General features: G+C 42.9%; 1 protein-coding gene across 1 annotated transcript; it reads right to left on the reverse strand.

The window, feature by feature from the left end:
• Window positions 1-22,170: 22,170 nt before the first annotated feature.
• Window positions 22,171-23,130, reverse strand: LOC123251991 (olfactory receptor 1052-like). Its single transcript, XM_044681331.1, has one exon. It carries the CDS (start codon window positions 23,128-23,130, stop codon window positions 22,171-22,173), a length of 960 nt encoding a protein of 319 aa, XP_044537266.1.
• Between the last annotated feature and the right edge of the window lie 3,482 nt (window positions 23,131-26,612).

The raw sequence follows: 26,612 nt of genomic DNA on the forward strand, positions 1-26,612 counted from the left end.
TTTCTTGAAACCCATGTCAGATGAGTCATATTCTACTGTTTAAAAGTGTTAGGCCTCCGTTGGTTGGATTTGTTCAAATAAAGGGGTTGGGCTTCAGGAAATAGAAGATGACAATACAGAGGTCTGCCTCTACCTCTCTCAGTGGTCCATTTTAAGGAAACCACATTATTTCAGGGTTTGTTACTGTTATCTTATTTAGGCTATGGGCTGAACATCAGAAAAAAATGTTCTCAAGACCATGAATCAGATTCTAGCTATTTCACTTTTTGTGTCAGTGGAAAAAGGGGAGGGTTATGGTAGCTAGCCAGGTCAGATTCTCTAGTTTTAGGTAGATAAGAGATTTGAAGGAAAGTTGGGGCAAAAATGAAGAAGGGGATAGACTGAGTTCTCAGAAAGGTGTTTGCCTGGGCTTCCAAAAGTCATTTTCAAATTGGACAATATTGTTAGGTAAATTACGAGCATTCTCTTGGGGAAGATTTAAGACCAAGAACATTTTCCTAGATTAAGGCCAAAATCCAAGATGCCAAATCTAGCAAACCCAGTTCAGCAAGCATGTGGTACACTTGAGCTAATGTTTGAGGAAAGAATAGAAACCTCTATATGGTAGCTCCAGCAGCTAAAAGGAAATGAGAATTGATTCCCCTCGTGTGAATCTGATACACTGCCCTTCTGAGATGCTTAGCTAATATTTGCTGTTTGAATAAAATTTACTTTATAGCTGAGATCTCCAGAGAATAGCCCCAAGTTTCACTTAAACTTCTTACTACTTAAAACAGCATAAAATTAAGAGCTACATTGTGAATTTGCTAAAATGTGCTCTCTACATTGATTAGCATTATAGGATCAAAACTATAGTGTTGGAAGGGACCTCAGGCTGTCTAGCCAACCCCCTCATTTTAAGTGGCTCCAAGTCACACTGGTAATAAACACTGGTGGTATTTGAACTCCTGTCCTTTAACTCTGGAGATAATAATACTCTTTCAGCTGTACAGTCCGTTATGCTTTAATACATGCTTTCCCAAAAAGCAATGAGCTGTGCAAAATCACAAAATAACTGTAGGGCTTCTGGGAAAAAGTTGTTAATCCTAAATGTTTAAAAAAACCAAAACTTTGCCAGTGACTTTTTTTTTTTTAAACCCTTACCTTCCCTCTTAGAATCAATACTGTATATTGGTTCCAAGGCAGAAGAGTGGTCAGGGCTAGGTTCACAAAGCCAGGAAGTGTTTGAGGTCAGATTTGAATCGAGGACCTCCCTTCTCCAGGCCTGCCTCTCAATTCACTGAGCCACCCAGCTGAATATCTCCTCCTCCCCCCCCCCCCCCCCCACCGTTAAGGACAGAATTGATAATATTTTAGTTAAGAAATATTATTAGTGGTGGTACCTGAGGCCCTACATTGTTGCTCATCTTAGCCCTAGTTCTACAACATGGTAGAATTGGGGGAATGGGGGTTCATCATCATATCAGGCTTCTTCTGCATACAGCTAAACTGGACTTCTAGGGTCTCTCCAATTGAATGTGTGATGGACTCAGATGGTGTAGCATGTACAATAATGGCACTTTATATGCAATACAGTTGTATATACGGTAAAAGTGGCACATTACCATGACAGAGACCCAAAGTCTACTTTGAGAAATGTGCATTGGAAAGGTTGCAGTTCATGAGTTACTGTCAAAGTAGTGGAGTTTCCTACATTCATGGTGTTTCAGAAGAAAGCATGTATAAGTAAGCTCATGCTCAAAAAGTTTGCTAATATGTTGGAACAAATTCTCATTTTCAAAACAAGTGTTGTAGCTGAACTGATGGTACTCTCTCCCTCTGTCTCTTGTGTTAAAGTTGCTAATAGGACTTGCTCCCCAAATGATACTTTTCATTCTGTCACCAGGATTTTGATTATGGGTGGGTGGTTATATTTAATTCCTTTGCTGTTTATTTATTTCGACCCTTCATGACCCCATTTGGGATTTTTCTTGGCAAAGATATTGAAGTGGTTTGCCAATTCCTTTTCCAAACATTTTACAGATAAGGAAACTGAGGCAAACAGGGCTAAGTGACTTGCATAGAGTCACACAGCTAATAAGTGTTGGAGCCCAAATTTGAACTAACAAAGAGGACTTCTTTCTTCCTGACTTGGCCTGGTACTCCTATCCACTGTGCCACCATGATGCCTAATAGCATAAGCTAAAGGATTTCTGAGCTATTCCTGGTCCAAGGGTCTACTGTGCCCTCTTAATAAAATAATGGCTAACATTTATATATCACCTTAGGTTTGCAAAGTGCTCTTGTTAGTTCATTTAATCCTCACAACAACCCTACTAGGTTAGTGTTGTTATGCCCCTTCTGCAGATAAAGAAGCTAAAATGAGGAGAATTTCAGTGCCTTTCCCCAGGTCTGCCTAAGTGTCTGATTTGAACTCGGGTTGAGCTGCCTGATGGTGTAGGCTTCATCTTCAAAGGATTTGTATACTTTGGAAACCTGTATCTTGCTTCCTGTTAGCAGTAGCTTTTGATGAAAAATGCCTGTCATTGGCTATACCACAGAATTTTTTAAATTCTCGAAGAGGAAGTCAAGTAGATAACTGCATCTGGCAGCAAAAAGAATATTTGCCCCAAATTCCAGTTTTATAGATTAGCATCTTGACTTTCTTGATTAAAAAACTTTGTGTAACAACTGCCCCAAGCATTTTTGTTACTTCCCTTCCACAGATTAGGATCTTTCTAACATGCAGAAAAGGAAAAGAACAGTAACCTAATCAGTATAGATCTCACTTCATTACTTTTCTATTTGGCTATAGCTTTGTTGGTTTACCTTGTAAATAAATCAATACAAAAAGAAAAATGTTGAGGTTAAGCTAGCATCCTTGATCCACATATATTCCCTTCTTACTCTCTTAAAAGCTTTGTTTTCCACCTCTGAGGTCCATGTTTTGAGGAGCCTCTAGGGTTCATCGTTAGCATCATTTCTAGAAGACATCTAAGTCCAATGGTGCTCTCCAATTGCTGTTTAAAGTTGGGTATGAGGATGAGGGAGAAGGGGCAAATGTATTTCAAAGATTTGTGTATGGGCGAGGTGGAGGTGAAGGTGTTCTCATTTGAAATTATTTTGGGTGAGAGGCAGAATTTTGAAGGGTTTGGTGGAGAGTGACCAGTTTGGGGCATGTTTGAGAAGTTGATAGGACTTTCAGGTGGAAATAAAACTATAGCCAGGAAGAGATGAGCTTGGAGGCCATGTGCATATGCTGATTAACTGAAAGTGTGGAGAGGCTGAGGTTGCCAGAGAACCCACAAGAGAGGAGAAATGAAACAAGGAAGATGGCAGTGACTCATGGTAAGGGTAGACAGTAAGAAAAGTGGTCAAAAGTTATCTAGATAAGCCAATTCTACAGTATCCATTTTAATCTTGGTACTCAGTTTGTAGGGACTAACATGGCTGGGCTTAATCCTTTTACCTGCTTCCTATGTGTCTTTTAATGCTTTTATTCTATTCTTTACTCAAAACTGATCATTTCTGAGATCTTCACAAATCACCTGCTCTTCCTTTATTCAGTAATAACAATGAGTTGCTGCGACCAAAGAATGACAATACGGATAAAGAAATCCCGCTGCATGAAAAGGTATTATGAATGAAGGGGACACCTATTCCAATGAGGCACTGGAGTATTATTAAAATAAATGAGCAAGCCATAGCTATTTGAGAATGCTTAGATTTTTCCCCTTACCTATCTGAAATGGGTACATGCAACTCTTATAGTTGTGTGCATGGGTACTGTTGTGAGGTAGAGAAGATTAGTTATTGATATGTCAAGATATGCCAGTAAGTATTTGTTAAGTTCCTACTATGTGCATACAAATTGGAGGCAATCTTTAAAGGGGGATGCTTGGGGTGGGAAGTGGAGACACTGGGAAAAGCCTCTTGGAAAAGGTAGATTTTTAGCTGAAACTTGAAAGAAGCCAGGAGAGAAATTACGAACCTTCTAGGCAGGAGGGACGGCCAAAATGCAGTCAGGAGCTGAGGAGGAAGTCATTCTTCCTGGATTGTTGCGTATTTAGATGGCAATAACATAAGATTGGAAAGGTAGGAAGGGGCAAAGTTTTGAAGGAATTTAAGAGCAAAATAGACCATTTTATGTATTTGATCCTGGAGGTGATAACCATTGGTTTATTGAAAAGGGGTAAAGGAGATGACATGGTCAACATCTACAATTTTGGAAGATTAACTTGACATGGAAGATGGACTAGACTAGAAAGGTTTGCTGCAAGGAGCCCAATTAGAAGGTTATTTGCAATTGTCTAGGTGAGAGTTAATGAGGACCAGCCTACCCTTGGGTAGTGGCAGTGTCAGAGGAGAGCTGGGAGTATAAAAAAAGATGTCAGAAATTAAAATCAATGAGGCTTGGCAACAGATTGGGTATGAGGAATGAGAAGAGTTGAGGATCTGAGCCTGGGTGACTGGGATGGAGCCTTTAATGTTGGGGAAATTAGGAAGAGAAGACAGTTTGGGTTAAAAATAATATCTTGAGTTTAAGGCGTACAATAATAAGTTAAAAGGTTAGAGCTGTGAGCTTGGAGATCAGATGAGAGCTGAAAGCTGCTCTGATGGATAGAAGATAGGATGACAGTAGAGTCCACAATGAATGCTTACTGTGTGCCAGGTACCTTACTACCTGTAGGAGATGCAAATACCATACAAGCAAAAAGAAAGCTTTTGCCCTCCAAGAGCTTAGAGAAAGACACACAGGAAACTGAATGGGTAGTGCGAGGAGTTTCCAGAGGAAGAGGTAACTGAGCCAAGGTGGCAAAGTTGGGAGAATCAGAAGCCAGGAGAGCTCACTTCCCTTCACCTTTAGTACACAACACAAGCACCCATTGGGTATTTTAAGCCTGTCACAATCTGGCTCCATCCTACCTTTTCAGGCTTTCTGCCCTTCTTCACCAAATACTTGTAGCTAAGGCGGCCTGCTACCTGACCTTCCATATTCCATCTATGCGTCTGTACAGACTGCTTGATGCCTAAAATGCATTCCTTCCTGTTATTCAGTTGTGCCGGACACTTGGTGACCCCATAAACCATGGTCGTGTGTGGGGTTTTCTTGGTAAACATACTGGAGCGGTTTGCCATTTCCTTCTTCAGTGATTATGGCAAATGGAGGTTAAGTAACTTGCCCTGAGTCACAAAGCTAGTAAGTAATATGTGAACTCGGGTCTTCCTGACCAGAGAGAGGCCCAGTGCTGCTCCATCTGCTGTCTCTTCCTAAGCTGCTGATTTTGAGGACACCTCAGGCCTTTTGGGCAGCTAGATGGTAGAGTGGATAAAGTACCAGTCGGGAAAATTCGTCTTCCTCAGTTAAATCTGGCCTCAGACATTTACTGTCTCTGTGACCCTGGGCAAGTCACTTAGACCCTGTTTGCCTATTTCCTCACCTGTAAAATGAACTGGAAAAGGAAATGACAAGCCACTTTGGTATCTTTGCCAAAACTTCAAAGGGGATCACAAAGAGTCAAATACAACTGAAAAGACCCAAAGTCGAAACAATAAAGTTTCCTTCAGAAACTCCTCAGCTTGTGCCATCTTCTATAGAAAGATTCCTGATTCCCCAAAGTTGCTGTGGTCCTCTTCACCAGAAATGACTTAGAAATGAAAAGTAATCTCTTTAATGTACATGTTCCCCTGCTAAGTAACGTGATCTCCTTGAGAGAGGCATTTGTATTTTATTGCGTCCATTGAGCCTGAAAGTCTGTACATAAAAAAAATGGTTTCAGCATAATTACTTTCCTAGTCTGTGTATTTGATTTTATGCATTAGATTTATGTTGAAGGGGGTCCATCGACTTTGCCAGACTGACCAACAAAAGGGATTCACGCTAGAACAGACGAAGCAGCCTTGTCCTTGAGCTTCGTACACTCCTCCGGTATATAGGGAAACAATAAATTCTTCTTAGATGAGTGGAAGCTATTTGAACTCAGAGCACCAGTTGTGGGTGGTAATACAGACTAGGGATTAAGGACTTCTCTCATCCTGAGTGCGAAGTGAGGTAGAATCTTTGATCTGAAGTTGGAAGGAACCTTTGAAATTGTAGAGGGCAACTTTTTTTTTTTAACAGATTGGTACATCGGGGCCCGGAGTGGCAAACGTAGGGAGTTAGCAGAACTCGGGTTGAAACCCAAGTCCTCAGACAATCCTTCCTTTGTTTTTGTCATATGAGCCTTCTGCTCAGTGAGCCGACCTGACTACTGTGCCTTCCCCTCATGGAGGAGACTAGCGAACCTGCTTCTGAGAAGAGGGGGAATGGAAGGAGTGATCAACACTCATCTTTCCTCATCTGCTAGATGGGGATGATAATAGCAATAGAGGATTGTGCAATATAGGATTGTGCCGAGGAGCAGATGAGATGATAGTAAAGCCTACGGCAAACCTTAAAAGCACAACAGAAATGCTAGTATTACTACTATCATTACTGCTCCTTTTTCGATGGGCATTTAATCTGCTTTAACTAAAAAAAGGAGTCTTTGTGTGAAACAGAGAAAGCAGCTCTTCAGAGAAAGTATTGGAAGACATAATTCAGAGAGGACTGATGTGAACTATGCCCTTCAAAAGCAAAAGACCTGACTGTGAAGATGGCTGCTGCCTTTGGCTTCCCAGAAGCTAGCTCAAATCTGACGCTTTTCAGGACTTTGGAGTTTATCGCCAGGAAATTCTGCACCAAACAACTGCTTGGGGCCCACGATGTGGGAATTATTTGTCATCTCTGGCAGAAATAGGCATTTAATAAATTGACGTGGCTCTGATTTAAGAAGTTGACCAGAAGCCTCAGAGATCAGACAATCCAAAGCCAGCAACTGAAGGAGTCAAGGAGCATAAGTCCATGAGAGAAGTTGACAGGCTAAGCAGACCCCGTGGGCTCAGATGGCAGAAGAGAAGAAATCAGGGCCTTCATCTGACCAGGGACCCATTGTTTCTTGCTGAGTAAGTCTCCTGCAAGAAGAAAAGGGTGGGCTTTGGCTCCTTTCAGAGCCCATCTGTTGTCTGTTCTTGGCCACAGGTCTGAGTAGAAGGTAGGGATGCCAGAGGGAAAAGAAGAGCAACAGAGATCCACCATCTGACCACATACCTTCAGTCTCCTGCCTGATCTGCTGGGAATGAGAGAGGCATCTTTGACTTAATGATGAACAAACTCCCACCTGGTCATGCCATACATATTCCAGAGATTCTGAACTCATCATCCAAACCCCCACCTGCCACTACCCAATTCCTTATTCCCATCCCCACTCAATGCACCCACCTGAAAGTCCCAACCAAATAATAACCAGCCCTTCTACTGTGCCTGCTCTGGAATGGCCACCCACTCCCTGGGCAACAACTTTGCTTTCATATTAAATTATTTCCTTTCCCCTCTTTTCATCTTCTCATTCTCACTTAGACCTTGTTCCTCCTAATAGCAGGGCATTCCTGATGCACTTTCACTCATTCCCCTTGGCTCACTGGTTGGGGAGGATCAGAGTGCTCCTTACTTCCCATTGCCACTTCTAGGTTCTCCTACCACTACCAGTCAGTAACCTCTCCTCCTTCTGAGTCCAAACAACCCACAACTTATACCCAGTCAAAATCCTGGTAGCTGTTGTCTTCAGATATCTGGGACAGTTCTTGGCTCATGATCTTTCTCTCTTCCCCAAAGCCTGCTGTCATACTATGTGGAGAGAGGGAGAGGGAGAGGGAGAGAAAGAGAGAGAGAGAGAGAGGAGAAGAGAGAGAGTCAACTTACTTCCTATGGCATACTCCTCCACCCCACCTCAGCCACATACAACATCATGGCAGGTGAAAGATGAAATGACTGAGGAAACAAAGGTCTGAGCTTCTGAACATTTCAATTTATTGATCAGTGTGTGCCAATGGCCTAACAAATTGTGTGCAGACCTCCTACCTCAGCTTAGGCTGGATCTTGAATACAGGAGGAGACAGACTTTTATACATAAAAACAATTAAATAGGACCAGTTAATTAAAAGGAAACAAACAGTACATTAGGTAATCTGATTTCTAACTGGATGAAAGATTAGGGACTTTCCAAATTGGGAGAGGGAGAGCGAACAGGTCCAATTCCATGAATTCAGAAAAAGATGTGTCCCACTCCTCCCAAGTATCTGTAAATGATCAATGGAACTTGTAAACAACCAGGGTCAGTTTTCAGTTAAGACATATGGGTTACATGAGATGTACAATTGTGAGAAAACTCCTTGCATCAATCTTTGGATCTGAGTGGATTTCTGGTCAGCATAAACTAAGTCCTTAGTGAAACATCTCAGAATAGCAGGTAGAGGTTATCCCACTTCCCAGACATGAAGGGCTAGGTTCAGACAATCAATATAGTTTTCTCCCAATTCTCAGTTGAATGAAATTGTTTTTTCATGAGAAAGAAGTTGGACTAGACCCATAATTGGATAGAAAGAGAACTGAATTAGCTTCGGAATTGAGTCAGAAGATGGGAGTCAGTGTAGATCACCTAATTCCCCTCTGCCCCAATTCTCTCAGTTTTCTCATCATCACTCACCCACAAATGTACCACCTCCATGATTAAGAACCCTGAAATTCCTTCCTCTGCCTATATAATCTATTGGCTTTCCTCCTCCCCCTCTCTTTTGCCATACCAAACCTTATTTTTCATCCACTCCAGGATCTCCAAACCCTCAAATCCTCAGTCCTCTTCCAGACCATCATTGTACTGTCCAGAGTGACCGTACTAGTCGCTCTCCCGTGTTGGGTTCCCTTGGTGAACCAGTTGGATTCAATACTGTCTTTTTGAGTTCCTTGCCTCTTTATAATTTTGTCCTGCCAAGCTTCAGTCTTGGGTCACTTCCACCTGACTTTATTTCCTATAAATGTTGCCGGTTGAAGGTGGATAAAACCATCAGAACCAGACCATTCTGATTGGGTCCACTATAAATTTCTACTATATAAACACACTACTACTCTTATTACTACTAGGCAATCCTGGCTCCCTCCAGCTGCCCCCTTGTAAAGACAAAATCAAAACGGTCTGAAATCCAGGAGCTCAGATTCTTCTGGGGGGAAATGGCTATGAATATGTAACAGCAGCCAGCCCATGGAGTAAGAGTAGGAGAGCAATGGCTGTCTACACTCTGACTATTGTCAGTGGCATGTTCTGGCTAGCGCCCTACCCATGGAATGTAGGGTGAGCCTGTACCATGACTACGCCTGATGAGATATATACTTTGTCCTCTTGCTAAAGAACATCAGGTTCAACCAGACACTTACAAATGATCCCTCCCTGCTGCTTCTCCCATTATCTTCCACATGAGGTGGGAAAAGATTTGGCTGATGGGCAGGAAGAGGTGTTCATTTAATAAACTTTATTTTTTATCTTTTCCCAATTACATGTATTTTCAGCATTCATTTTTCCAATCTAAACTTTACATGGAGAGACAACTTCCACTTTTGTTCCCTTCTAAACATCCACCTTGGGGATTCAACAATATTACCTTGGACTTCCAGGGAAGTGGAAAGAAGGAAGTTGAAAGGTCTAGGGACGGAGCTTCAGAGCTGAGGTGAAAGAATAACTATTGAACAATTCCACAAAGTGCTCCATGTTTTAAGTTTCAGCTTCCGGGGGGAGTAGAACAGGCATTATGGGTTATTTTATCGTGCTATCATTATAGGCCAGTGTGCCTATTTGAGTCTTGTGTCTTAGCATTCCTTTTGTGATAAAGTAAATAACTGTCCTATGCCTGGTTTACTTTGCGTAATGAGTATCTTTGTAGAAGGGACCCCGTTAATTCCTTTTGAGAAGATCTTAGACTTGGACCAAACAAGTTTTATTTTAAAGACTGTTTTCAGAATTCTCCTTTAAGGTAGAGAAGTAGATGAATCAGAGAGCACTAGATGAGCTTGATTCTTTGATTTGGGGTCAAGATACCCAAGGGCTGAATCTAGTCTGCATGTGTCCATAACTAGAGTTCTCTTAGTGAAAGAGGATATGCCTTTCCTCTGGGCTTATTACATACATATACATATACATACATACTTACATATATACATACACATGTACACACATCTATGAAGTTTTCTAGGTGATTTGGGGGGGGGAATTGCTATACAATAGGCTTTCTATGGTATATGAGGTGTGATTTGAAGGAATTTTATTTTTATTTTAGATTTAGTTTTAATTTTATTTTATTAGAGATTTTATTAGAGCAGCTAAGTGATGCAGTAGATAGAAATCAGGGAGACTCATTTTCCTAAGTTCAAATCTGGCCTCAAACACTTCCTAGCTGTATGATCCTGGGCAAGTTATTTCACTTTGTTGGCCTCAGTTTCTTCATCTTCATCCAGTAAAATTAACTGGAGAAGGAAATGGCAAATAACTCGAGTATCTTTGCCAAGAAAAACTCCAAACAGGGTCACGAAGAGATGAACACAGCTGACAAATGCCTGGACAATATCTACCCGATGAAATTAAATCATCACCTCTTCCTGCCCATCAGTCAAATCTTTTCCCACCTCATGTGGAAGATGATGGGAGAAGCAGCTGGGAGGGATGATTTGTAAGTGTCTGATTGAATCTGATGTTCTTTAGCAAGAGGACAAAGTATGTCTCAGGTGTAGTCATGGAACAGGCTCATCCCACATTCCATGGAGAGTGCGCCAGCCAGAACATGCCTTCCAGGAATGGGGGACAGACTATAGAAGATGAAGGATGTGCAAAGTGGTCATGGTCACGTACAAAGAAAGGAAACAGACCATTTTGGCTAGATGCAGAGTTTGTGAAGAAGTCTAATGTGTGGTAAGCTTGGAAAGGGCTTGGCAGGTCCCATCTACAGTGGAATCTCTCCCATGTCTTGGAAATATTCCCATTCAGAGGCTTCAAGTCACATTCTTGCTAAGCTGAGTCTACCACCTGATTATTGTCCAGTTATTTTTCCCCGGGGAAGACTGTTAATCATCCACATTCTCATCTCCTTTAATCAACCTGTGAATAAGAGCATCTGATGCAAGACATTTACCTAAGGCGGTGGAGATATTTCTGGCCTTGAAATGGAAAGAGTATGGCAGAGCTGGTAGGGATCTCAGAGATAATTTAGTGCGACGTCCTTAAGTTTGGGTAACGCAGTTCCAGGGGTTCAAGATTTTCCAACTATACACTAAGCCAGGTGGGACTGTTATTTTTTTTTATGGACTGATTCTTGCTGACCTTGTTGGTTTGTTTCAATGAGGCATCTCACATGCTAAACTCTAGGCCCACTGAAATTTTTGCTATCGGATCTAGTACATACCCAATTCTTTCTTGACTTTGCTCACACTATTCCCTGTGCCTGAAAAGGCCCCAAATAGGAGCACGGCCCTGTCATCTTCACCTTTTGAAATACACGTCTGTCCTTCAAGATCTAGTTCCAACGTCACCTCCTTCGTAAAGTTTGTGCTGATTTCCACTCCTCTCCTCATCATTCCCTTTTGGAACTCATCTAATCATAGAACCTGAAGTTGGAAGAGACCTCAAGGGCCACTAAGTCCAATCTGAATTGTCATTCATCTAACTTTTCTTGTAAACCTCTTTAGGCCGCCCATTCTATTTCTGGGTCACTGTTAGGAAGTTTTCTGTAACCAAACCTAAATATGGCTCTTTGTAACTCCCATCCATTGCTTCCAGTTCTGTCCTCTGGGCCCGAGCAGAACAAGTCCAATCCCTCTTTCCTGTGATAGCTCGCTCTCAAGTCTCATACTTCTCACTCCTCCCTCCCTTACCCCATACCAAATTTTCTTTTCTCCTGAAAAGAAACATGGTAGATCCTTAATAAATGTTTATTGACTGACTGACTGACTGTCCTTCTAATTGTTCTTCCTTTGGCTCTTTTCCTTGAACAAAGAACTGACCATGCCAGTTGCTTGCTCATCATAAATTAGTGGCTCCTTATTGCCTCTAAGATTAACTATTAGCTTCCTCTCACTTTTAGTACCTTCTCGTCCTGGTCCTAACTTATCTTTCCTTCCTCCTTATATGTTCCCTTTCCTGCATTCTGTAATCTAATCAAAGTGGCTTTCCCTTTTGTTTGTCACATATATCTTGTTCTCGTCTATCTGGTTTTCTCTTATGCTTGGACTCTTCGCCCTCTCCACCTCTGCTTCAGAAAAACTCTCTTCCTTGAGGCACCGCCTTCTTCATAAAGCCTTTCCTGAAACTTACCCTTAATTGCTATTGTCCTTGGAGTTACTGTGCTGAGCTTCCTTGTCACCATAATACATTTTTATGGTTAGGTTCTTTTTTGGTTGTTTGTTCATTTTCCAGCCTATTTCTTCTTTCTTTCTTTTTTTAATTAAATTTTTTTAAACCCTTAACTTCTGTGTATTGGCTCCTAGGTGGAAGAGTGGTAAGGGTGGGCAATGGGGGTCAAGTGACTTGTCCAGGGTCACACAGCTGGGAAGTGTCTGAGGCCAGATTTGAACCTAGGACCTCCCGTCTCTAGGCCTGACTCTCCATCCACTGAGCTACCCAGCTGCCCCCTCCGGCCTATTTCTCGACTTCTAACATGTTAAAGTCAGGCTCTACTCCTGGGGGTAGAGGGAACAGTTTCAGGACAAGAACAGTTTTTTGGACAGCGATTTTCAAAGGTGGTTTTGGGGATGTGTAAGTTTTCAGTTCTTCCAAGGGGGTCTGATCTAAAGAGAGGTGTGTTTGCCACTTTCCTAGCCTGTGCTCTAGTCTGCAAATGGCCATAAGGACACATTTCTGCCCTAGAATTGGGACCTGGGTCCCCACTTTCTTGGGGCCCAAAAGCTCTGGTGTGCATTTTCTAGAATTTAAATTTATGGGGGCAGCTGGGTAGCTCAGTGGATTGAGAACCAGGCCTAGAGATGGGAGGTCCTGAGTTCAAATCCAGCCTCAGATGTGTCCCAGCTTTGTGACCCTGGGCAAGTCACTTAACCCCCCTTGCCTAGCCCTTACTGCTCTTCTGCCTTGGAACTATTGTGAGGAGGATTACTTAGTTATTATTTGGGAGACCTAACAGGAAGGGCTGGAGAATTCTAAGTGGAATGGGGAAGCAGGAAGCATGGCCTCTCTGTCTGAGACAGACTCCATGGTGGTTGGGACAAGTTGTAACTGACCCTGGGAGACCTCAGAGGAAGTGGAGTTTGTACCCTGATTCCTGGGATCCTGAAGGAAGACTAACATCTACTTGTGGGAGATTTTGGTAGAGACTATTAATCCCAACTTGAGTTGCAGGTTAACTTGGGCTGGGTTAGCTCCCAGAATCTACCCACCTGAAAGAGCACAGCTAGTGGTCCTGGAGGAGCTGCAACATCGCTGGAAGGTGTCAGGACTCTGCTGTGAAGATACCCACTTCAGGCCTGCTCTTCTCTGGGCCCTGTCTTGCTTAGGTCTCCTAAATAATAACTAAGTAATCCACAGTACTGGTTCCAAGATGGAAGGTAAGGGTTTAAAAAAAAAAAAAAGGAAAAAAATTTAAATTTATTTATTTATTACATTACTTAGATGAAGAAATCCAAGCTTTATATTTCTATATGAAAAAATGCTCCAAATACTTATTAATTAGAGAAATGCAAATCAAAACAAATCTAAGATAATCCTAGCTTTCTAGTGCTGTTATACACAAGCCCCTATCGGGTGTGCTCCTCATTGCTTATCAGCCCTTTTAAATTAGTTGTTAAAAAGGGTATTAACTAAACAAGTATATCAAGAAGAGTTGTTAAATCAATATCCTCTCCTCCTCCCCAAAACTAAGAGCACACCCTCCACCGGAATATACACAGTCCCATGGAAGGTGAGCTGCGATTTAGAGAGTTCAGATGGCCAAATGGTAAACTCGTAGCTCCCAATCACTGTTATGCTTTCCTTTCGTCAGGTCTTCATGAAGTTCCCCTTAGATGGAGCTCTCTACTGGGTTCCAAGGCTCAACATCCTGTCAAGTCTAGAAGCTGCCTTTCCTTAGTGTATAGAGTTTGTCATCAATAGGTCTCTCAAGTCCCAATTCAAAAGTTGCCTTCAGCCACTGCTTCTGAGGGACACTGCTAGGGACACTAGTGGGAACTCCAGATCTTTTAAACACTTTCTGGCTCCGCCTCCCACTTTCTTTTTCCTCCATTGCTCGCTACTGAAATGGCTCTTTATAAAGTCATGAATAACCTCATCACCATTTTTCAACATTGCTCTTCTGCTGTCCTTATTCCCTTTGATTTCTCTGGAGCAGTGGGCTTAGCCAATTTGACCCCCCTGCTTAATGTTCTCCAGATTCTGGTGAACACGAGTTCTTCCTTGCTCTGGGACTGTGACCCAGGAAGGGTCAATGCAATAGAGTCTGGCCAAAGGGACTCCTGGGTTCTCCTTCTGGCCCCTTGTCTAACCTCTTACTGCCTGTGGGCTGAGAGCTCAGGAAGCTGCTGCTGCTGCTGACTCCCTCCCTAATTACATGTATTTCTATTTATTCTGCTTCTATTTGCCTGCTACATAATTCTGTATGTATACATATTGTCCTATAGAATATGAGCTTCTAGAAAGTTGGATTTGTTTCATGCTCTGTATTTGTATCCCCAGCAGCTGGCAAGTGCTTGCTTGGCACATACTAAGTCCCTAATACATGTTTATTGATTGGGAAGGGAGGAGATTCACGTAATGAGGAATGGAGAAATTGGAAATCCCAGTGCGGAGGAAGATTGTCAGCATCCGTGTTCCTACTGGTCTTCCATATTACTTTTACACTTAGAGTTTTAAAACTTGTAACCACCAACCAGGTATATTCCCTGAGAATGATGAACTAAAGCATCATGAAAGTGATGGCTGCCAGTGCTATAGGGAACCGTACACATCTGTCATTTATCCTTCTTTGAAAAAATGGAAGAGAAAGCATCATGATGGTTCACTAATAAGGTAGGACCATCACTGATTAAAGGCCTAGTATGTGTCAGGCAGGGGCAACTAGATGGGTGCAGTACATGGAGTGCTGAACCTGAAGTCAACGTGGCTTTGGGGATCTCACAGTAATCCACAGATGAGCAGGATGCCAAAAGCTCAGGTGGTCCAAGGTATCCAAGAAGAAAGAGTGAGCTTGAGATGCTGTCCACCAGATCCCAAACTTGTCTTCTTGGTGCTGCTCTGTAGGTCTTGTCCTCTTGCTGAAAAGCTACGACCACACAGGATCTCAGGGAAATCAGGATGCAGGGTGTCCTTTATTCTGAGATCTCCCAGGACTAACCACAGTTTCGTGCCAACCCCTAATGGAGTCTCTCTCAGGGCACAAGCCACTTCCTCCTCCCTCATTCCATCTTGGAATGCTCCAGGCCTTCCTGCTAGGTTCAACCTTAATACTTAATTAATTATTAACTAATCTTCCTCACAACAAGACTCAAATATTTTGATTTCCAGTCTAGCTCTGTTTCTCCCATATCCCACTGCCTTCCTTTGAAGATAGTTCTTAAGTTATGTAGCATTCAAAGGGAGAATTGCCAGGTTTCATGCACCCATTTCCCTTGCCAGCAACCTTCTCCCCTGCCCTCCAACTCTTTACATTCTTCTAACTTGTCTTCAAAACTTCAGTTACTCAGCATAAAGGAGACTACCTTCTCAGGAACTCCACACAGTTAGGGCTTTTGCTAGCAGTGGTATTTTCTGTGAAGTTGATTGCATTATTTTTTAATTAAGTCCATTTAGTTATTTGTTTGTTTATTTATTTAAGGATTTTTTTTTATGGTTACATGATTCATGTTCTTTCCCTCCCCTCCTCCCTCCTATAGCCAATGAGCAATTCCACTTGATTTTACATGTGTCATTGATCAAGACATATTTCCATATTATTAATATTTGCAATAGAGCAATCATTTAGAGTCTACGTTCCCCAATCATATCCCCATCAAACTGTGTGATCAAGAAAATGTTTTTTCTTCTGTGTTTCTACTCCCACAGTTCTTTCTCTGGATGTGGCTAGCTTCTTTCTCATAAGTTCCTCTGGATTGTCCTGGGTCATTGCATTGCTGCTGGTAGAGAAGTTCATTACATTCAATTGTGCCACAGTGTATATCAGTCTCTGTGTACAATGTTCTCCTGGTTCTGCTCCTTTCATTCTGCATCACTTTCTGGAGGTTTTTCCAGTTCACATGGAATTCCTCCAGTTCATTATTCCTTTTAGCACAATAGTATTCCAATACCACAGTTTGTTTAGCTATTTCCCAATTGAAGGGCATCTCCTCATTTTCCAATTTTTTGCCTCCACAAAGAGCATGGCTATAAATATTTTTGTACAAGTTTTTTTCCTTATTATCTCTTTGGGGTACAAATCCAGCAGTGGTATGACTGGATCAAAGGACAGGCATTCTTTTAAAGCCCTTTCGGCATAGTTCCAAATTGCTTTCCAGAATGGTTGGATCAATTCACAACTCCACCAGCAAGATTGCATTATTTTTGAACCAGTAATCTATGATTTTTTTTCAGTTGAGATACAGAGGATCATTCAATCAATAGGTACTTATTAAATACTTACTATGTGCCTGGAATTATATAAAACATTGGGAAAATGAAGACAAAAAATGAAATAGTCCTTGCTTTCAAGAAGCTTATATCCTATCAGGAGTGACAGCAGTCATATGTGTATCCATCCATCCATCCATCCATCCATCCATAAGTTCATGTATAAGATATTCCAAAATCTTAGAGTTTTAAGCCTCAACATGCACACATATAATAAATATATAGCTATGTGAGGTTGGGGATAGAACCCAGGGCTCGGAGTCAAAAAGAACTGAGTTTGAATTCTGCCTCTGACCCTTCCAGCTGTGTGACTCTGGGAAAGTTCACTTAAGTTCTTTCTTTCTTCCTCCTCTCCCTCTTCTTCCTCTTCTCCTTCTCTTCCTTCTAATTCCCACCAATATCTTTCTTTCTGCCCCTTCCAGTGAGACATACCATATAACAAAGAGTATTTTTTTAATCCTCCAAAAAGAAAAAGAAGAGAAAAAGCAGCAGAACTGATCAATACCTTAGAAAAGTCTGAAAATATGTACAATGTGGTTCATGGTTGGTTAGTGGTTGTCCTTTGGACTCAGAGAGGACCAAAATGACATTGCTATGTTGGGATCAATGTCTGGTGGGTCCAGCTGTGATTGATCAAACCAAGATGAGTTCAGAAGGTGCCACCACAGTTGGGCACAAATAGTGGGTATGAACATGTGGGATGGAAAGATCTCTAAATTTGCACATCACACATTTCTTTGGAACTACTGCAATTCTGCTTTGCTTATAGAAAAATGTCTAATACTTGTGGTCATCCTCCTTTGCCTCCATCTCTGCAAAAGAATGAGGTGTGGCATCTCTTCCTGTCTCTTCCTTTGAACCAGATTCGACATTTTGAATTTTGAAATTGTGACTTTTGAGGTTCTTTCCATTTAGATTGTTGTAGTTATTGTGCATTATTGGGGACTAAGTGGAACAGGGGATAGAGCACTGGGTCTGGAACCAGGAAGACCCATCTTTGTGAGTTCAAATTTAGCCTCAGATACTAGTTGAGTGATCCTGGGCAAGTCACTTAATCCTATTTGCCTTAGTTTCCTCATCTGTAAGATGTAACGATTAAAAATGATAAAGGCAGATATTACTAGAGAAATTAATAGTTTAATTAAAGCCATGTTGAAAACATCTATATGACCACGCCTGACTATATTTAAAAATGCCGACCGTCTGTACCTCCACCCATCTTCCTTAGTCTCCCACCACAGAGAGCCTGCTCAGGTAGCCAAGAGATAGTCTCAAGCCCGCCCTCCAAATTTAAGCTGCTCTATATGTTGGTTCCCGTAGTCTGACTTTATCTCATCAGAAACTGGAAACTCATTGGATCACAGGGAATGTAGTTTCAAAGTCCCCCACATGTCCACAGGAAGTTTGTCAAATACTTTTTGGGACCCCGGTAATTTTAAATAACACAAAGATGAGGGGAGAATGGCTAATCCCTCGAAGAAAACCCCAGATAGAGTCACAAAGAGTCAGACACTAAACAGCAACAATGCTATTGTGTAAATTGTTTTCTTGGTTCTCCATGTTTTACTCTGCATCATTTCACATAGATCTGTTCCTACCATACTGTAATTCCGAAGCTCTCATTCTACTGGGGTCAACTCATGAGAAGCAATAAGGTCTAGTGGACAGAGAACTGGATTGCAGTGAAGAAGACTTGAGTTCCAATCCAGCCTCAGACATTCACTAGTTATATGATCCTGGTCAAGTTACTTAACCTTTCTGATCTTGTTTCCTCATCTGTAAAATGGGGGTAATAACCTCCTCGCACAGGTTTGCGGTGGGGCTTAAATGAGAAAATGTATATAAAGAGCTTCGTAAACCTTGGCCCACACTTCAGAAGGGGTCGCCAATGCAGAGTTTTCTTCCGGCGTGATTTGAGTGGCATCATTATTGTTTTCCATAGAGCTAGCTGAGAAGTGAGGCTCAGTGTCGGGGGAATTAGGGCGCTTAGGGATCCTAGCTTCCTTTCTGTAGAACATCGATCTCACTCATTGGCAACCATTGGTAGGGCATCCTAGTTTGGAAATGAAGAAAGGTTTTTTTTTTTTTTCCAATCCTCACCTTCCATCTAAGACTAAATAAGAACTGAGTATTGGCTCCGAGGCAGAACAACAGTAAACGCTAGGCTGTAGGGGTTAGGTGACTTGCCCGAGGTCACACAGCTAGGAAGTGTCTGAGGCTACATTTCCCCCCCCTCATTTTTTATTGTCATGCAAAACACACTTCCATATTGGTCAGGGTGGTCAGAGCACACTCATACATAATACACAAAGCCCCATTCCCCATCAATCCTCTTTTAGCGTTGTCCCAGGTCGGGCCACGCCTCCAGGGACCGGAAGTGTGTGTTGAACTTCTGGAGACTTCCGTGGGTGTGCCATGGGAGGGGGCGGGGCGCTGACCACGTGATCACGCTGACTTTACAAAGTCACTAAGTGGGAGGCAGACGCCCAGGCAGACAGGTAGGCAGGGCAGGGCAGGGCAGGGTGGCACCTCGGTTTCCAAATGCCTTCCCCTTTAGTCTGGAATCTCTCCTGCCTCCCCACCCGTCTACTGCCCGAAACAAAAAGGGGAGAAGAGAATGGACAAGCAGCTCGCTCCGCCCCGTGTCTCTCTGTCTCTATCACACACACAAACTCAGCCACTTGCCTGCCACATTCTGGACCTGTGGAAGCCCTCCCTGCCTCGGCGCCCCACTTCAGAGGTCCCTGCGGCTAGCCAGGAGGCCGTATAAGCCCTCAGAGGGGCTGCCTGGAGCTGGGCTACGGGCCCCCCCTGCAAGGGCAGCTTTTCTTTCATGCCAGCCCGTGCCCGCGGCTCCTGCCTCTTCGCCATCCTGGCGGCTTCTTCCCAGCGGACTCTTCCTCCCGGCTGTGCCCAAGGGGAAACCAACCTCTGCGGGGGCGAAGGTCCCACCTCCGGGGGTTGGAGTGTATAGAAGGAGAGTCCCACCAGGCTTCCTGACTAAATTCAGTGCCCTGGTTCCCACTACCCGGATTTTTCTGCCTTAGGCTGTAGGAGGGGGCAGCTAGGTGGCCCGGTTGGTTCTGGGTTCAAATTTGATCTCAGACACTTCCTAGCTGTGTACCGTGGGCGAGTCACTTAACCCTCCCTGCCCAGCCCTTCCTGCTCTTCTCCCTCAGACCCAATACTTAGTCTCCATTTTAAGAGAGAAAGTAAGGGTTAAAAAAAAAAAAAAAAAAAAAAAAAAAAAAAAAAAAAGATTTGTTAGAACCCGCGCAAAGTGTTGGAGGAGAAGGGAAAGGAAGCAGCGAATAGAATTTTTTTGTATCTTAAACCTTCTTGGTTGGACTCTTGACTTTTCATCCAGTTCAGCCTCCCGTTCAGCAGGTTTGCCAGGCAGTCAGTCATACAGTAAATATTTATTAAGTGTGCCAGGCACTGTGCCAAGCCCTGGAAGGTACATGGAAGTTTCCTTTTTACACTCAGTTCAGTGACAGGGAAGCACTTTCATTTTAAAAATGTATCGATCCCTTTTGTTTTTATACTACAGTTATTTCTCCAGATATACCTTCCCACCTAGATGGTGCAGCAGATAGAGCACTGGGCATGGGGCCAGGAAGACCCGAGTTCAAATTTGGACCCAGATACTTACTCTGTGACCTTTACCAAGTCACTTAACAACTCTGTTTGCCTGTTTTCTCATTTGTAAAGTGAGCTGAGGAAGGAAGAAGGCCAACTGGAGAAGGAAGAAGGCCGACCACTCCAGTATCTTTGCCAGAAAAAACTCCAAAGAGTCAAGCATGACTGAACGACAGAACCATCAAAGAAAACCAGCTGGGCAAGACCAATAAACATGGTGTCTGATGACATATAACATTCGATACCAGTGATGGGCAAACTATGGCCCATGGGCCAGATCTATCCTGCCTTGACATTATTCCTAATCTGACAAATACAATGAGTAAGATACAATACAATGAAACTTTGAAAGAGTTGCCTTAGAAACAGACCAACAGATGAGCATTTCCTTTCCTTTGGCCCCCTCTTTAAAAAAGTTTACCCATCACTGTAAATCTATACCATTGCCATCTACCTTTTTCCAGAGAGGAGGGAAAATTTTTCATTACTATAATTAACCAATGTTCAGCTGTCGGGAAAGGACTTATTTTTTTTAGTTCCTCACCTTCAATTTTAGAATCAATATTGTGTATAGGTTCCAAGGCAGAAGAGAGATAAGGGCTAGGCAATGGGGGGTTGACTGACTTGTCCAGGGTCACGCAACTAGGAAGTGTCTAAGGTCAGATTGGAACCCAGGACCTCCAGTCTCTAGGCCTGGCTCTTAGTTTACTGAGCTACCTAGTTGCTCCCAGGTAAGGACTTTTAAAGAGAAAAGCCTCTATTCCAGGGGTCAGAAACTATGGCTCTGGAGCCATATCTGGCTCTACCTCCCAACCCAGTCCAGGCAGAGCCCCAAGATGTGCCCCAGGGGGCCCTTCAGTCCCCACCCCATATTCCAGCGCCTTCTGCCTCCATCCTCCTCCTTCGGAAGGTGTTTATGGCTCTCACGGCCAAAAAGGTTGCTGACCGTTGCAGTCTATTCCCTCTCTGGCTTTGAATCAGGGTTCAGAATAAAGGCAGCTCAAGTCACTAACCCTGGCACAGAAAAATGTGTTTGTTTTTAATTTTATCAAGTTGAAGCTTCATGTTAAAGTTTTATAATCGGAGCAATTCAAAGCAATTTCTAACAAAACAGGTCAAATATGCAGGAAGCACAGAAATGTGACGACTGAGGATTTGGATTTCAGTCTGAGCTCTGATATTTCCTACCTTTGTCACTTTACTCTGGACCTCAGTTTACAAATCTACAAAATAAAAAAAAGTTGGATTCTATAATTTCTATAGTTCCTTCCAATTTTAAATCTTTGGTCCCTCAGGATTTCCCAGGGATGATGAGAGAAGTCCTTCACCCAGTTTTTGTTGCCACTCCCTAACCGGTACTTTGAGTTGGAATAGCTTTCGTTCATTCAACAAGATTTTATTGTATCTGTGTGCTATATCCTAGATGTTGCACTATGCTCAAGGACAAGGGTGCTTAATCTTTTTGTATCATCATGAACCCCTTCTGGCAATCAGTCTGGTGGTCTGTGGACCCCGTCTCAGAATATTTTTTAATGCATGAAATCAAATACAAAGGACTATAATGGAAACCTATCAAATTGAAATATAGGCAGTGATCTTCTTCTATGGTGATGTTTTTGGGGGGTTGAAAGGAGGAAAGTGGGGCATCTGTCCAGCCAGTCTTCAGTTGGGATCTCAGCAATTGCTGTTCACTGTTTACAGTTCCTTCTGATCAAGTAGTTTCTACCCAATTTCCTTGTCTATCTGTACCTTCTTGCCATCTACTCCATTAGGTGGGATTCTCTATCCTAATTACAGATGGGTCTAGGAGGATTGAAAGGAGAGAAGTAGGGTGTTTGTCCAGTCTGTCTTCAATTGGCATCTCAGTAATTATTGTTCCTTATTTATAGTTCCTTCTGAGCAAATAGAGTTTCTACCCAACCTCCTTTCTCATCTGTTCCTTCTTCTACCATTCATCTTGTTAGTTGTGTTTGAAGACTGGGATGAAACAGCCATGGACTTTGGAGGGAACCACACTTCATATATTCCTTCCACGACCTAACAAGCCTCAGCGGGGGAAGACGTTGGCCTGGAACCTCCTACGAAAAGCATCCTTTACCTCTTTATTTCGGAGGCTGTAAATGAAAGGGTTAAGCATGGGGATGATGATGGTGTAAAAGACTGAGACTATCTGACCATCCTTGCCACTGTCACTCCCATGGGGCTGGACATATGTGAAGACTACAGTGCCATAGAAAATGGCAATGGCCAGGAAATGGGAGGCGCAAGTAGAAAGTGCCTTTTCCCTTCCAGATGATGAGCGCATGCGTCCGATGGCCACCAGGACCAGGCCATAGGAGATGAGAATGACTGCGGCAGGCAGAAGGGTAACCAAGGCAGAGAAAATATAGAGGATGTTGCCTGCCGTGGCAGTGTCAGCACATACCAGGCGGAGTAGTGGTGGGATGTCACAGAAGTAGTGGGTGACTTCATTGGGTCCACAAAAAGGCAAGACAAAGACATTCCCGGTCTGAATGATGGAGTTGACTCCACCAAACCCATAAGAGGCAGCCACCAGCTGGAGGCAGGTCACCTTGGTCATGACCGAAGCATAATGGAGGGGCTGGCAGATAGCCATGAAGCGGTCATAGGCCATGGCAGCCAGAAGGAAGCTCTCAGTTGTCACGTGTATCACAAAGAAGGTCAGCTGGACCACACACCCGGTGAATGAAATGGATTTGTCACTGGCTAAAAAGTTGACCAAGAGTTTGGGTGTGACTACAGAGGAGTAGCAAATGTCCAGGAAAGAGAGGACACTGAGGAAGAAGTACATGGGACTATGAAGACGGGGGTCAATGTAGATCAGGGCCATCATGCCCACGTTGCCCAGCACTGTCATAGCATAGATCAGCAGGAAGATCAAGAAAAACAGCGTCTGCAGGTCTTGGTACTCAGAGAAGCCCAACAAAATAAACTGAGTCACTGGGGTAAAGTTGCCACTGGCAAGAGCTATCTCTCCAGGAGTCATCTGCAGAATGAGAATTGAGAACTGATTAATCAATTAGGTATCATAATACAGTCTCTACTGGACTGAGAGACCTTATAGTAAAAAAGAGCAACGGCCTGTCATTAAGAGAAGCCTTGGTTCAAATCTTGCCTCAACCACATGATAACTGTGTGATCTTGGGCAGATCCACTGAGCCTCAATTTACCTCTTCTGAAAACTGGAAGCCATGATGCCTTTAGTACCTTTCCCCCAGAACTATTTGGAAGATAAAATGAGATAATGCATTTCAAGTGAATGACAGACCTTAAATGTCATTGATGATGATGACAGTGTAGTATAATAAATCAAAAATCAGCATCGGAGTCGGAATAATCTAGGTTTGAGCCTTCCCTTTGATGCATAATTGCTACGTGACACCAGACAAATCACTTTTTCTCTCAGTGTCTCAGGATTCTTTATGGCCGTGAGTAGCAAAACAGGTGCTGACCTACACAAAGAGAAGAGTTCTATTCAATAAGGTCTGGAGCCCCTCTCCACCATGATTGTTTTTCAGATTATTAGTACACAACTCGACTCAAGGGAATAGTTAGTAATGAACATAAAATGAACATGTGCTCAGCCTTAGATTGGGCTCCACACCATGGAGGGGATACTTCCTTCTCTTGTAGTCTCAGATCAATGATTATGCAAATGGTGATGAAAGGATGAATGAATGAATTACAAAGCATGTAATGCCAGGCACTGTGAATATAAATACAAAATTGAGAAGTTGCTGCCCTCAAGGAGTTTCCATTTTAATGGAGGAGACAACATCTATAGGGGAAAGGTAGACCAGGAGTGTGGATTGGAGAATTCATTGTGATGGTGGTTGGAGCCGTAGCACAGACTTGTCTCTTACGGGTCTATTCTAGGAACCTGGACAGTGTGGATCTGATTATTAAAGCAAGAAGTAGAAATCAGGGTGGGGACTCAGCTCAGACAGCTGGAAAGGATGTGAATCCTGGTCTGTGCTGGGGCCATGTAGACATAGTGGGCTAGGTGAGTTTACAAAGGCTCACTCATTAATTAAGACAGCTCATCCTAGGGAGGCAGTTCCCAAGAAGAGTAGATTTTCTCCCTCATGAATTGGGGTCCTGGTTTCTGGAGGTCTGGTTCTGAGGGTTCTGAGAGATGACATTGAACAGAGTTCACTGTGCTAAGATTATAGTGTTGGACCTTGGGCAAGTTACCTCTTCATAACTCTGGGTCTTAGTTTCCTTGTCTGAAAACTGGGGAGATGGTAGGCTAGATGCTCTATAAATGTCCTTCTTTAACTATGGGTCATGATCCAGTTGCCTTTCTAAACATGACTAGTGTCATGGAGTGTAGAGGAAAGGGAACCCAATTTGAAGAGAGGACACCTGAGTTCCTGTCCTAGTTAGCCAACACTAATTAAGTACCTTCCATGTGTCAGGTACTACCCAAAGTGCTGGGGATACAAAAGAAAGGCACCCCCCAAAACACCCCCAAAACCTTACATTCTGCCCTCAAGGAGCTTCTAGTCTAGTGGAGAGATAACATACATACCCTCTGTAAAAATGAGATGTACACAGGAGACATCAGATACTGGATTTGAACTGAGACTTGAAGGAAACTAGGGAAATAAGGAAGTAGAGACAAGGGAGAACATTCACTGACATGGGAGAGAGCTAGTAGCTTGAAATTGGGAAATGGAGTATCTTGTCTGAGAAAAAGAAAAGAGGCCAGAGTCACTGGATCATAGAACATGTAAAGGGGCAGAGTAAGGTATAAGGGTTATAAAAAACAAGGAGATGATTGTATATTTTATTTTGGTGGTAATAGGGAGCCACCAGAGTTTATTAAAAAAGAGGGTGACATGGTTAGATGTAGACTTTACAAAGATCAGTTTAACAGCTCAATGGAGAATAGATGGGATTGGAGAGAGACCTTGAGGCAGGAAGATCAACCAGCAGATTTCCAAGGGTAGATGGTCCAAAGGTAAGGTATTTAGGTCCTGAACCAGGGTGGAGGCAGTGCCAGAGTAGAGGAGGGAGTATATTCAGAAGATGCTTTGAAGGTAGAATCAGCAGGATTTGGCAACTCTTTGGATATGGGGAGGTGAGAAACAAGGAGGAATGGAAGATCTAGGTTTCGAACCTGGATAAATGGAAAGATGGTGGTGCCTTTGACAGTAAGTAATAGGGAAGTTAAGAAGAAGGAAGGGTTTTTCAGGAAAGATAATAGGCTTTGGGTGATCACAAAGAGCCAAATGCAGTGATAGCCTGTAAATTTCTTTCCTACATCTATACTCCATTGAGTCTATAAAAACTGCAAATCCCTGGTTTCCACCCTTCCTACATATAACCCTGGGTAAGCCAGGAAATCACTCACACTAGCTAAGAAGGAAGAAATGGATCTAATTAAAGAAACACACGCTAACATTGAATCTACTAAAAGAACAATCTTTTATGATTCAGGGGATTTGGGGTACGTGGGCTACCTCCAAGAAGGGCAGAATAGATCTGACATGTGATATTGGCCAGAAATGTGGGAAAATATCAGGGTCTTAAAGTCTTCCATTGAAGAAACCAAGGAGGTAACCCTAACTTCTTTTTTTTTTTTTTTAACATTTACTTTCTGTCTTAGAATTGATATTAAGTATTGGTTCCAAGGCAGGCAAGAAATAAGGCAAAGGCTAGGCAACTGGGGTTAAGTGACTTGCCCAGGGTCACCCAGCTAGGAAGTATCTAGGGCCAGATTTGAATCTAGGACCTCTCATCTCTGGGCCTGCTCTCTAACCCCTGAGCCACCTAGTTGCCTCCTACACTAACCTCTTGGAGGCTCTGCCTATGGAGCAGAAGTTCTGGTGGAGCCTCCCACAATGAAAAGGGCTTTAAGTATGAACTGATCTTGAGTTTATTGTTTGTGATCCAACTTTGCAAAATTCAGAGCCAAATGGCCAGGTTGGTTGTGCAGTGGGGACTGTATCCATCCCAATGCCTCTTGAGGACCATCTCCCAAGTTTTAGAGCCCATGGTTTATAATGCATGCCATGGAGGAAGCATCCACACCAGTGAAATCTGTGTTCTTTGAAAAATGGAATGCACAGTCCCTAGAGGCTGGGCATTAGAAGGAAGGGGCACAGAAAGGGAGGCTGGAAAGTTAGCAGGATGTACTTGGCCTACTAGGTAATTTTGTCTGTAGCTGTCTGAGTCTTCTCTCATGGAAGTGACTAACTAGTTCATGGGACTAGCAAGAAAGGTGCTGTGAGGAGCCGGGTTGGAAAAATCCTTCCCTCATGGTCATAAGATCATAGATTTAGGGATGGACAGGACTTTAGAGATCCTTTAGTCCAACTCTCTCACTTTACAGATAAGGAAACTGAGACCCAGAGGTTGTGACTTGCCCAAGCTCAGATCAAAGATAGGGTATGAACCCTGGTCCTTCCACTAAAGTTAAGTCTTCTTTCCATTATTGGTCAGTTCCAATCTCAGTGATTTCTC

Source organism: Gracilinanus agilis, chromosome 6 (genome assembly GCF_016433145.1).
Source record: "Gracilinanus agilis isolate LMUSP501 chromosome 6, AgileGrace, whole genome shotgun sequence".
NCBI lineage: Eukaryota > Metazoa > Chordata > Mammalia > Didelphimorphia > Didelphidae > Gracilinanus > Gracilinanus agilis.